Source organism: Bemisia tabaci, chromosome 5 (assembly GCF_918797505.1).
Source record: "Bemisia tabaci chromosome 5, PGI_BMITA_v3".
Classification (NCBI taxonomy): Eukaryota; Metazoa; Arthropoda; class Insecta; order Hemiptera; family Aleyrodidae; genus Bemisia; species Bemisia tabaci.
Window position 1 is genome coordinate 55,841,862 of NC_092797.1, and position 13,610 is coordinate 55,855,471.

Consider the following 13,610-nt stretch of genomic DNA (forward strand, 5'->3'; position numbering starts at 1 on the left):
GATTGTTTGTCTCCTTTTGTCACGGATCCGATCACATATTGAAATGTCACTTCCTATTTTTTAATGCTAAAATATTGAAATTCTGCTTTATTGTGTGAATACAAAGTATTACGTGCATCGTTAACTTTATCAGTCATTATTGATTTGTATTGGCAATAATCGTATTTAAGGACAGGCTACATCACATGAAGCGATATTATGTGATTTCTCTTTTAAACCCCGATGAAATTTCCGATGAAATACATACGTAATAGTAGTCACATGATGCGTTAGGTTAAAGACTAATGGTTAATTTTTTAAAACCGAATATCCCTGATCTAAAGATCAATAGAGGGAATTTCCCAAATTGAGCGTGTGTGACTTCATTAGGTAACCTATAAAAGAGATCAGTCTTTGAAAGAATGTATGAAAAAAAAATCCAATCAAAATTTTGAAAGATCCACTCAAGATGTTTTAAGCGTCTAACTCTGGGCATTTTAACAAACCCCAGGTCTTTATCACTGTGACGCAGAAAGAACATTAGCCCAGGATATGTGCCAAGCATAAAAATACCTGAGATACTTTGCCGTGAATAAAAATGCTACATGGACGTATTTTTGCTGAAGAAAACTATATGCATAGGGTTTGCGTTCATACATACGATCATTCGAAATTCTAAATTTATAAAAATTAAGAAATTTAGCTAAATTTCTGAATATTAACGATGATTTCTGGTCAGTTGACGACAGATTTTTTTACAGATTTTCACTCACAACACAAGCTTTTAAATTCCAAAGAAAAACATGAATAAATTTCGTCAGAAATAAATCTTTCATTTGAAGAAAGTTGGCACCATTCCGATGTTCGAACAACCTTCAACCATAGCATAGCACAGAGGGGTAGGAGCATGCACCTCGTAAACTTCAAGTCCAATTTTAGAGAGTGAGAAAAACACTCCAAAACACAAAAGGCTGAATAAGTATGTTTTTGATGAAAACGGCAACGGCGTGGTGGATGCATTATTTTGTTGCAAATATGTACTTTTAATCATAATGTTGTTCAAATGGGCGCCGACCGTCATGACAGAGACAGTAAGGAACAGCTCCTGCCATGCTATGGTAAAACCGCGGATTTACATTGGAGATTTCATTGGAGATGCGTGGTTCTTCTTCAGTGAGGCAGAGGAATACGCTGAGATAGGTAAGCGCACACATGGCGCTTCGTACGGCGAGTTGCGTCTCCAGAGTCCTCCTATGAAAGCAATGTCGTGTTGCTTTGTGTGCTCTTAACTCCTCACCCCCCTTCCCCTCCCCACTTCCCCACTCCCCCTCCCCCTCCAGCACGACGTCAGGATCCGGCCATCCTCCTAATTGCTCGCCAGTCGCTCGAAAACCCCCAAATTCGCCGTCCCCCATCATGACTGTCTCGAAACTTGCGGCCCGTTACGCAAGAAAGATTCATTTCGATGACCAAAGTGCAAAACCACTTATCTCCGATGAAATTTCCGCTCTAATTTTATTTTTTCCAGAGGAAGAAAATCAATTTTTTAGCTTTGAACTGACTTAGAATATTCTGCGAACAGAGAGGGAAAACAGAGGAAGTTTTTAAGAGAAAACGTATTCACTCGTTTTCCAAGAAATAGTAAAGTTTGACAAGAAGTCTGCGACGTCACAAATAGAGATACGTGGTTTTGGACTTCAGCCATCAATTTATAGGGGACTGTTTGCACGGTCTTTCTGAGGAAAAGCGTCGTAAGAATTTTCGAATGTCATCAACTTTCTCTTATAAAACGTTCATTTTTGAGGAAACAGGTAGGAAACGGGTGCGCTATTCATAGAATCGTGTGTTGATTATTAAAGCTTATAGGTTAGCAGCATAAAATAAAATCCGTCCGAGCGCCCTGTTTCCACGAACAATATGACGGATGTATCGCCCTTTGAAAAACACGGTACAAGACGTCACCCATCGCAGTAGTACATACTACGGTTTTTTTCCGCCTCAGGTTGATCAGCTGGACTCCAATTTACAATTCGGAACTATAATTTCTGTCTCGGTTTAGAAAACAACGTATGTACCATTAGTTTCCCTACGCACATAAGTGTTTTTACCGATGAGCCAGAAATTGCAGTTCTGAATTGTAAAATGTAGTCCAATTGAATTGCATTTTGCAGAAAGGAACCAGGAGCATTGCCATGTTGCTAAGATTGTGGAACTTCTTTTGTCTTGGAAGAAAAATCTGATTATCCATTGACAGTTTCTATTTTCCTCGCTAAAATTTGTAAATTTAAGACAAAAGTTACCATGTAAATCTCATATCTTTTCATGATTTCAGTAATTTAATTGCAAAGGATGAAGTTGCACAATCTTAGCATCATTGCAATGCTTCTGGTTCCTTTTTGCATAAATGCAATCCAATTAGTGATACACGCATTTGCACTGGTCCCTCGACTTGCGAAACGAGGATGAAACCAAAGTGAAATGAACAATGGCATACATCGCTATAGTGGATGGTTTTTTTAACCTCTCGATGCCTAAGACTTTATTATTACGTAAAGTCCCAGGTCGGGTCAAATTGACCCATATTTAAGACAAGCGGAAACAAATACATTACGAAAATAGAGCACAGAAGGGAACGTGCATTGATGACGGCGCAGAGATACAAATGTTCGTGCTTGACGGATGTCCGTGTTGCATATTTGCAAAATTGAAGGCGCGATGGCGCGAGGCTTGAACTGGCAATGCTTCTCTCCAATTCTCCATGTCGTTTATAAGGTGTCATTGCTGTCATCAGGCGTAGAGTACTAGTACAGTTTGGTAATATATCAAGGTAGCTTTGTTTTTTAAAAAATCCAATTACCTATGTATTTTTGCATTAATTTTAATTGCGTTTTATTTATTGGTTCTTCCTTATATAAAAATCAATTTCGGACTAATATGAATTTCAGAACTATTCGCGGCTAAGTTTATACATACAACTAAATTCCGGTTCAATTTGCTTTTCATTTTTAGACAGGGTTGCCACATGACGTCTACTTAGTTAAATCCTAAATGCGAGTGATTTTAGAATACAACTATGGTAAGTGAGCTGAAAATTCAATCATAAAAAAACAGGAAAAAAGGAGGAAAAATCAGCAGACTAGAGATTGACAGATGACGATGCAAGAAAAAACGAGAGGTCGCGTGCACTTGACGAAGTTCCATTACAAATTCAGCGTAACCTTGAGTTCGTGAAAACTGCAACATCCATTCCTTAATGCCTGACAAAGCGTTTTCCTCAAACGCATGATTTCATGCAAATTGTGCATTTTCGATCATTGCGGAGAGATGCACCTGAGGCTATTTTGCTGACTCGCTGAAAAAGGGTCTGTCTTAGAGCATTACCTATGTTACGTGCACGCATCTTCATCAAAATATTGCACCTAAAGAAAATGAACGAGATGAAAATGAATTCAGGTCCATCTTCAATTACTGAATGTCATCATTCTTGTATTGAATTTTTTAAGCAGCAACCAAAAGTACTGCAATGCTGCCATAAGGATCGACTTTAGCGAAATGGAACCATTTCAGTTATAGTGTTGTGAACATTGTGCAGCCTGATTCAATCTCAAAAATACCTGTAAGCTCAAATTTTTTTGGTTTTTATGCCAAACATTATCAATTTTAAGAGAAACTTTTTCTGCGAATTAAATCAAAAGAACATGCATGGAATTTTTCCAAAGTAAAGACGCCGTTGCAAAACTGTAAGAACTCTGTGATTCAATTTGTTCCCTTACCCTAAATTTGATCCATAAGATTTGCAGCTTTTTAGAGCTTTCAAGATACATACTTACAGGCCGTTTTCATAGCGCTTCCCGGTGCTCTACGGCAGCTAATCGCCACGCAGTACCTTTCCTGCCATAGTCCTTCAGAGAGTTTAAAAAGGGCAATAGCTTTCAAGATAATCTAAAAATTCAAGTCGTCTCCATCTCTCCGTTTCTTTTCACCGTCAAGGAAATTTTAACATTTTATTTATCATTATCCTTTCCTTCAGTCATTTATTGTGTCTTATTTGATTATAACACTGAAAAAAAAGTGAAGTTGATTTACCATTCTGGATGTGAAAAAAGTTTGCGAGAACTTACAAAATGCTGACTTAACAGCTACGGCGGTTACTTTAGCAATGTTTAGGTGTAAAACTAACTGCCATAGCGGTCAATTTAGCATTTTGAGAGTTCTCGCACACTTTTTTCACATCCAGAATGGTAATTCAACTTCACGTTTTTTTCGGTGAAGTCGTACCGTGGCTAAGGAGGGGCTCCAGGGAATCAGGACCGATATTTTTTACTTTCTGCGACTTTTTGGATTTAAACGAGCATAAAATAAAACCTTTCGTCCTTAACAACTAACTTTATTCATTGCACATTGGGGCTATTTACAGAGAGACGAAAGTATCACGAATTAGCGCGAGGTTTGTACCCTGGATAGTAGACGATGGTCATAGGCGCCTCTACTAGCGCCAGCGTCCCGTACTTATCATCCCGGAGGACGGATGTCCTACCTTGGGTTTTCTCGACCCTACTCACATTCTTCTCTTCGTTTCTCGGCTGCGACTGTCGGGCGTTTTGGAAGATGTCGTCGACGTAGTTCCGCTTGCCCTTGATGCCCCGCACGATGTCCTCGATCAGCGGGTCCAGCGCTGACTTGGCTTCTTTCGATGACGTCGAACTGTTGACGTCACCCTGGGCGTGCCGAGCTCCTACGACGTCGGCAGGTGATGGCGTTGTGGGTCTGTCTGGTACGTCGTCGACGGACTGCGTTGATGCCGAAGGGCGTGACGTCACCGGCTTAAAAAAAGAAACAAATGAAGACATTTGTTTTGAAATGATTACAAATAAGTACCTAAAGGGGTGACCTGAAAGCTCAAGGCGTAAACATTAACATGTTTATATAGAGATGCTTAAAAAATATCGATAGCCAAAGTGCGGAACCACGTATTTTCGTTTACGACGTTGCAGACTTCCCGTCATACTTTATCGTTACCTCTGAAAACTAAACGTAATTTCTCGGAAACTTCCTTGATAATTTCCTCTTCGTCAGCAGAATATTCTATAAAAATTTCAAGCTGTAAAATTGGCTCTCGTGAACTGTTTGAAACATAGAGATGGGAATACGCGATTTTGTGCTTTAGACATCTACATGTAACATTCACATTAGTTTTGACAGCATTCACCTATTACATCATTCACCACAGTAAAAAAGTGGTCATGACCATTCCAAAGTTTGAAAACTTTCAATTAAGTTGTTTTCTGACATTTATTTATATTTTTTTCAAATATGTGTTTCATAAAAAATGTGTTCAGTAAATGTAAGGATATAAATGGGGGGAGCACCTGACTGCACGAGAGAAAATTTGAATGTCAACCAAAAAAACCCTTGAAATATATTCTGTGGACGTCCTTGAATAAAAAAATTTTGCAGAAAATTTCCAGAAGAATGAGCTTCGAGTGTGTAGAGAAGATATATAACATTAAAGGCAATTTGCAACATTGAAATCAGATGCAAGCATTTTTCTATTTCAGTCACTCCTACATATATAAAAACGAAAAAAAAAAAAAAAATTCTGACCACGATATCCTTCAGTTCTATTTTCAACGCGCAATAATGTCCAACTATCAACTAAAGTGTGTATTTTATATAACTTTTGGCGAATTTTTGCGATTCACATATTTTTTTAATAAAATGTGACCTCACACCAACTTTACAAGCAAAACAGCTGAAAAGAGCCAAAGACGGACTCGTGTTGTTCGCTGCTTTTTGTTAAATAGTTAGAATTTCTCGGTGTTGATGGATTCACCTCGGAGGGCCCCTTAAAAAATAAACAATGAGTGGCTTGGAGGACAAAGCGCATTAGTGCAGCTTTTGCTACATTGGTGCGTGTCTAAAGTTTCAAAATTACAATGGAACCGCAGTAATTTCAAATTCATATTTCGATGCTTAAAAACTAGAAGTCGGGAGTGAATTTTTCACAAAACATTTGACTAGTTTTACTTTCAATCATTAATATCTCAATATTTTCAAAAACTACTCTTCAGCGCCTTGTCCTCCAATCCCCTCAAATGTGGTACAATGTACCAGCCACTAACAATATATTAAATCAAAACTTCTTGTGCAAGGAGTTTTATTTTGGATTAACATCGATTGGTATTGTATGTCATACACGTACACGGTTTCGCACAAAAATATCCGCAAAAATACGTATCGAAAAAACGAAATTATTGAACTAAATGAAGCCACTGAAGCTGTTAATTGTGACATATCGAGGACTTCTGATTTGAGCAATTGTAATGATATGAGACTTCTTCCGGGAAAAAGACACTTAGTCCATAAAAACCTAAAATTAACCTGTTAATGTTAGAGCTCAGAAGAAAGTTCAACGAATATTGTGCAAAAAAAAAAGCTCCAACAAGTCATATCTGACTCAAAATAGGACAATTTTGAATTTAGTCTATTATTCTCATGGCAAAAAATTTCAGAATTATATTGCTACTTAACGCTCTTTTATTGCCCAAAAATAACGCAATTATTGTTTAGGGTATCAGATAGTGTTCATTGTCCGCATCTCAAAATCCGTATTTTTCTCATCTGCCTGGATAAAGATTTTTACACATAAAATGTTTCCTCTACGAACGAACATCCCTTTTCCCGCAGCCAATTGGACGTATCTACCTCAAAAGAAACTATATCCATTCTGATATGAGCCTTGAGGTTTATAAGATGACATACATGACAGGGTTTAAACCACGATGGATATAGTTCTTTTTAATTTAAATGCGTCCAGTTGTGATCAAATATTGATGGGTAAACGCGAAAGACGCGTATCTCAATTGCAAAAATTCCCATTATGTTTTAATTTCTTCAAAGAAAACTAATCAAGATTTCTCCTTACACTATCGTGGAATATTTTTAGAATGAGTGAGAGAAATTCTAAAAAAATTTCAAAAATACCTATCAGTTGCGAATTTTCTTTCGAAAAAATTAAACATTAGCCGCGACTTACAACGCCACAATCTGAGACACATATTTTCTACTATAGCCATTGATATACTAAATTAGGATCTTCACACTACCTGGCTACTGATGACGGTCCGGTTAGAAGACATCTCCTGGGAGAACTTCAGGTTCGAGTAGTGCGATGTTTTAACGTGCCTGCCGGCGAGTTTGTCCTCTTTAGCATCGCCACTCTTGGCACCTGGAGTTTTCGGTGCTTCTGATGCTCCAGCGCTCCCTGGCGGACGTTTCGAGCTTGAAGGCGTTGCTTCCGTGCTGGGGGCTCTGCCACCCTCCGACGAGTTCTCCGACGAATCCATGTCAGGCGGTGTTCCAGTCTCCGTCTGCGTTGTGAGTGGCGTTGTTGTAACGTCGACCGTGGATCCTGAATCCGTAGTCGAGACCGCCGGCGTCGTTAGCGGATCCTCAGTCGAAGTCACATCCGTCTCCGAGCTCACGGTCTCCTCTTTTTCGCCGCTGGACACTTTCGCGCTTTTACTTTGCGCCGTGTCGTCAATTTTTTTCCGCTCTGCGTAGTCCATGAAATCATCCCCGACGTTATTCCCCGGAGAGCGATACGCATAGGGATTTCCCGGATAATCTGGAACGAGAGGGCCGAAAGTCCCGAGGGTGTTCATGGTTCCTATACTGATCCCATCGTTCCTCGGGGCTTGTTTAGGGCTCTGGAAAGGGGCGTTCGGGTAGTAGGGGAGCCCAGGGTACGGGACGACCTCGGTGGCGCGGTATTGGGGCAAGGGGTACACGGGGGAGGAATTCGGGACGAGGGGACTGTTCAGGGATGTGAAATGCTGCACAATGGGCACCACTGGTACCAAGGGATGGTTGTTGTTGTTTACGCCGTAGTTGAAGTAAGGCGTGGAGAGTTTAGAATACTTGCTTGCGGAGCCCTGCTTCAACTGGTTAAGATCGTGCTGCAGTGCTTCTATCTGGCGTTGACTCTGAGAGATGACCTTCTCGTACTGCCGCTCCTTGTTCTTCAGGTTCATGATGTAGTCTCTGAGGATGTCCGATGACCCCATGTCGTCCTCCGGTGCCTCTGAAAAGGCGTTGCGGTCGAAATTGTCCAATCCGTTTACTAAAAGTTTCGCCGAGTCGTCGGTAGAGAGCGCTGCTGGTTTCTTGTGTACATGATCGCCTTCCTGGCTACTCATTTCCGGCGAAAAGGGTACTTCCGGTCCATCGTTGTCTAAAATCACTCTTTTTCCGCTATCGTCGGATTCCTCTGGAGTTGCGTTCTCGGAGTGGGTGTCAGGGGAGGGTTCCGTCGGTTTAGTGGTGTTTTTACCACCCTCGCTAGTATCTACGGATGCACTGAGTGCGTTATTTTGGATCGAGGCGGTGATGGTGTCTTTATCGTGAGCGATCTGAATCGGTTGAATAAAGCCTAGGAGTACGCGAAAATTTAGAGGGTATTTTCCTGAGCTGGGAACTTGTTGAGAGATCACTTGAGGATGGAGAGGTGGTCTTTTGTAGTACCGAATCACAGGAGCCCCGGTGAGGTACACTTGGGGTCGCGTAAAGTGGTTTATAGGAACAGGGACATTGTTAGGAGGGTAGTAGTTTGGGGGAAGAGGGTAGGTGACCTGTGTAAAAAAATGGTTTTTGGGGTCGCTGTTAGACTGAGGCTTTGCGAATTGAGGGGTTTCGCGAATTTTTTGAGGGGTTGAGTAGGGATTGGCTGCTTTTGGCTGGTACGAAGGTATCAGTTGGTCATCCTTACGCAGAATTGGAGGGGTAGAATAAAAGTTCATAGAATCTCGGTTGCTAGGATATGTAGGTGGACTATTTCTCGGTTGAGGGGGAGGGGAGGTGTAGAGATTAGAGGATTTAGGGTAGCTCGAGTATTTTTGCTGATTGTTTGCGTTAAGATTTTGCGTTGGGCCGTAGTGGCTACCAGATTTTGGGTAGTTCACATACTTCAAGAGGTTATTTCCTATTTCACTTTGGGGAGGGACATACACGTTGGCCAGTTTGGGACGCATTACATCTGCCGGATCGGCGCGCGCCTGCTGATTTTTTGAGGGTGAATAGGAATCAGTCGATTTTGAATAGTACAAAAATTGCGGTCGATTCTGCTCCTTCGCGATTTGAGGATCAGCATGGATAGTATTAGACGGTTTGTAGCTCGAAAATTTTGGGAGAATTCCACCTTGCGCAGTTTGAAGAGTCGGATATCCAGAAAATTGACGTTTGCTGTCGACTTGCAAGTTTGTAGGTGTCACATAAGAGTTGTAACTCTTCGGGTAGCTCGGAATTTGTGATCCATCTCCTAGATTTTGAGGAGTATAATATAATTTTGGGTCGAAGGAAGATGCTGGTTTGTTCATCATCAAGGGTCTCGGTGGCGTGGAATAGGAATTTTCTGTTTCTGAAAGGTCCAAAAACCTCGGTTGGTTTTCTCTAGAGGTGGCTGGATAAGCTGGTACCGCTTTTACACCATTCGATCTAAAATCATTGAAAGAAGGCAAAAACTGACCGAAAGATGCATCTTGGGGGGCAAAAGCTCTTTGTTGGAGGCCTTCGCGACTTTTAGGATCCAGAAGCAATTTTTGCAGGCCGTTATAGTTATAGTAGGGCGCACTCTGCTGCAGAGAATTGGAAGCCTCATTATAGTCCTCAAAACCGGCGCTGATATCGCTCGGAGGGTATGCGAAAGACAGCTCATTCCATGCTTTATTGGGTGAATAAGGAAGCGCGGGCCCGTTTGATGCACAATCCAAAGGACTCATTAAGCAATTTAAAACCATTGGCTTACTCGCTTTGAAAATATCACCCAAGACTTTCTCAGGGTCCTCGGTTTTTTCACTGGACCTGTAGGGATAGGGGTCGTACTCGTGAGGGTCGCTAGGACCCCCCAGATTGTAGTAAATTTTGTCGTCTTTCTCGTAGGTCAACTGACCAGGTGCCCCGGGCTGTCCGAAATTGACTTTTTTCTTGTTGATGCGTTGCCAGGGGTACTTCTGGGCCTCGGGGTAGTAGTAGATGGCGCGGGGGGGCTCGCGGGCTTCGCGGGGGTTGGCCGAGGCCGAGGCGAGTCTGGCGGCGTGCGAGGGGTTGATCGGCGGCTCGAAGTAGGGGGCGCTCGTGTCGTTGTAGATCGTGTTGAGCGACTCCACCGGCTTGATCGAGATCGGGCTGTCCTCGTTCGTCAGGAAGATGTTCACGAAGAGGTTCTTCATGAGTCCGGGGTTGAACTTGAGGTAGATCTGCTGGAGCTCCTGGCCGCAGATGATCTTGGGCGATTCCTCCATCTCCTCGTAGTGGACCTCGTAGCAGAGAGGTGGGTTCGAGTATCGGTCGCTCGAGGTCCGGTTCGAGTCGGTCGTCGTCGGGATTTCGTTGGCCAGGTCGGATAAGTTCTTGCCCACGGGGAGGTCAGGAGAGGGGTCATTCGGAAGGTCACTCGAGGGGTCACCGGAGGTCGCTCCTGCGTCACATGGATTGGAGATTAGCATCATCATGAGTAAAAACATCGTAGCGCGATCCATTATCGATCGGGACCGAAATAAACCGGTTTTATTCTTGGAAATTCGGTACTTTTTACTTTGCTAATATGCGTCCGGTATTTTTATGTATTTATATATAAAATAATATTTTTGGTGATAAATATCTATAAATTTCGTATCTTAGGATGAAAGAAGCTCTGAGTCAGCTGAACCGGGTTAAACTTGAATTTTCTAGTATCGGGCGATTTTTACCGGAATATAATATTTGTAAATAATTTTCCGAGATATTTACGACAAAATAAGCTACCAGGTAGCTCAGACGAGCAAATCAGGAGTTTTTTGGGTATCCTACAGTTCGTACCGTCCAGCACGTAATTATAATTCGGTGCTTTTAAATTTTTCCGGTATAAATTTCCACAGGCATGGGTAAAATTTCGGATTTTAGAATAGAGCAAGCTCTCAGTGAGTCGCACGAATAGAAACACGCCAAACCACTGCACTTTCGGAAAGGAAGAGTGGTAGGAATTATACGCGAACTTTTCGGGGAAGTTTGAGCACTGTTGGACTAAAATTTCCAGCGAACGCACTGCCGCACCATCGACTACGCAGGGTGCTCCCGAAGCGGGCGGATCTCGGACTGATGATGAGGATTTTTTGAACTTGATGTTTGGGAGTCGGATCCCCGGAGAGGAAAACAAAAGAAAATCTCGGAAAAACAACCGCCGCGGATGAGATCACGGACTCGGCGCGCTGACCGTCGTGACCTAAAAGTGGCGCGAAGACGATGCGGCGCGGCGCTCCGCCGAAAATACCGATCGGGTTTCGGGTGGGTTGTGCAATGCACCGGACCCGAATCGAGCCGAAAAAATTTCGTGCTTTAATGTTGGACCCCAGTCTGACAGAGATGCGAAATTGCACTACATTTTGCACCGAGGAACTACAATATTTGGCTCATTTAAGAAACAAAATATGTACCGCAGAGTTGGACCGCCTTTAGCTGAAAAGAACCAAGCCACATCCGCAATTGCCAAATTTAACTGGGCAATTTCATTTTTTACATGAAAACGGTTGTGCGGATTTTTCGACGGGATTTTTGTGTATATTTCAGTGAATTTTCTGCATAGTACGAAGCAAGTTCCGTTGAATTTTCAAATAAATCCGCTCAAACGTTCTCTTGTAAAACATTGAACTGTCCAGTTTTTTGCAATGGCTGATGTTGCTTGGTTCCTTTCTGCTTAACGCGGTCCAGTTCCTCTAAGCAAATGTGTGATTTTAAGGGTGACATTCAATTCAGTGAAACTTTATATAATGATCTACATTTTGCAATTTGGAATTACGATTTCTGGTTCATTTTAGAAAAAACGTATCTACCATTAGTTTCCCTGTGCAGATAGGTGTTTTATGCATGAGCCAGAAGTTGTTGTCCCGGATTTGCAAAATGGATTTGCAACCAGATGCGGCCCAAATTTCAGAAGGGGAAGCGCAGAACATAATATAATTTTCACTATTATATTTACCAGACTTCATTTGTCTATAATTTCGCCTCTGCCCCGAGGAAATCATCTACGGCTTGTAATGTTACAGATTTCCTGTCGCATTTCATTTTGTCAGAAGACGAATGGTCATCGTTTTCCTCAAACTCCGTGCAACTCATTAGGATTGTTTTTTTAAAATTTCACCTAAACATCAAAATTAGTTTTCTCGAAGGAAAAAATATCCAAAAGAAGGACTACTCATTAAAATATGTTAAAGGAAACTCTACATATTATCATGCTCAGATATCCATTTTTTTCCGATTTCGAGGACCAGTAACGATGAAATACATGTGAATAATGCATTTCTCGAAAAATTGCCGGTGCCACAATAAAGATTAATAGTGGTTTACATCATTGTACCAATAGGCAACGCTGGAATTAAATTAAGGTGTAAAAGGCACAATCAAAGCTTTCGTTAATTTCGCGTGAGATGGATTGGATACTGAAAAAATTTCATGATAACGCCTTGATGCAACTATTCGGGCTTCATGGATGCCCATGTTGCATACACACGGAAAAGAAGGCGTTTTGACCTCAGACGTCAACCGCCTTACCAGAGGCACTGAGTGAAGTGAGTCGATTAAAGGAGTAATTCAACAAGTTGTGGAAACATTGAAAACTCATACCGATGTTAATACAAAAGTTAGAGGTTTTAGAAGTAGTCTCGTTAATTTTCTCGTATTTCCTTCAAGAAGCATCCCTATAAAATCTATTACGTGAAAATATTCACATCAAAACTTTGCAGTTAGGGAGGCATTAACCTACAGGAAGCCATGCGAGATTTCACCGAGTAGATTTTGTTGTGCCAGCTCGTGTCTAATGTTTAGTTTCTAATCAAATAATTATTCAGAGCCTTGTCCTAAATCCTGTGAACAGTACTGACTCCGGTTTAAAAATAATTTTCGAACGCAAAAACTGCACGAATGCTAACAGACGCGCGTTTATTTCGTGTGAACGGCCTCTTTCATCTTTACTTGTCCCATTTTCACCAATACTTTTTGATCTATTGTAAACATATAAGCATAGAAGTGGACCTATTTAGCATGCAAAAAACTCGGTTAAACAAGGAAAAAAGACTCGCCTATAAAAAGAAATTTTAACATTTAATAGAGATCATTTCCGAGCATATTTTAGTGTGATATATGCATCGAAGTCAAACGGAAGCCCATGAGAATAATCAATAATGCCTCCAACAGTATTTTTCATTCTCTTCATTCTACTAGTGCATCAGATTCTACCATTCCAAGCCATGGTAAGGAAAATACCTAAATATAAAAAGAATCTGTTCAACTTCACCGTCTAACACTGTCCTTTTGTGATGAAATTAATCTTATCCTCCAAAATTATATGAAAAAACCCTCATACACTGCCGTGATATGGAAGAACGCCGTATAAGCCTTCAGACGTTGCCATATTTTCTTTTCAAAAGTAACAATTTTTAGGAAAATTAGAATATTTTTCATCGAAATTTTGAGACAATTGTATTCGTAATTAATATAAAATGACTGAAAATTTTGAGGAAAAATATACAATACTTTTCTCCAAAATTATGTTTTATCCGGAGAAATTTGGCAACTCTCGGATGCTCATTGCTCATCCGGTG

The 13,610-nt window shown here is 41.3% G+C and overlaps 1 protein-coding gene across 1 annotated transcript; it reads right to left on the reverse strand.

Annotated features, from left to right (window-relative positions):
• Window positions 1-4,345: 4,345 nt before the first annotated feature.
• Window positions 4,346-11,210, reverse strand: LOC109030898 (uncharacterized). The gene is made up of 2 exons (XM_019042106.2): window positions 7,086-11,210; window positions 4,346-4,802 (listed from the first exon to the last, which is right to left on the reverse strand). Exons 1-2 carry the CDS (start codon window positions 10,512-10,514, stop codon window positions 4,410-4,412), a joined length of 3,822 nt encoding a protein of 1,273 aa, XP_018897651.2. The 5' UTR covers window positions 10,515-11,210; the 3' UTR covers window positions 4,346-4,409.
• Window positions 11,211-13,610: the final 2,400 nt, after the last annotated feature.

Coding starts and splice junctions, on each gene's coding strand:
- LOC109030898 (XM_019042106.2), bottom strand. CDS start 10,514: ATGGATCGCGCTACGATGTTTTTACTCATGATGATGCTAATCTCCAAT. Junction 4,803..7,085: donor GGACCGTCATCAGTAGCCAG/GTAGTGTGAAGA, acceptor TCTTTTTTTAAG/CCGGTGACGTCACGCCCTTC.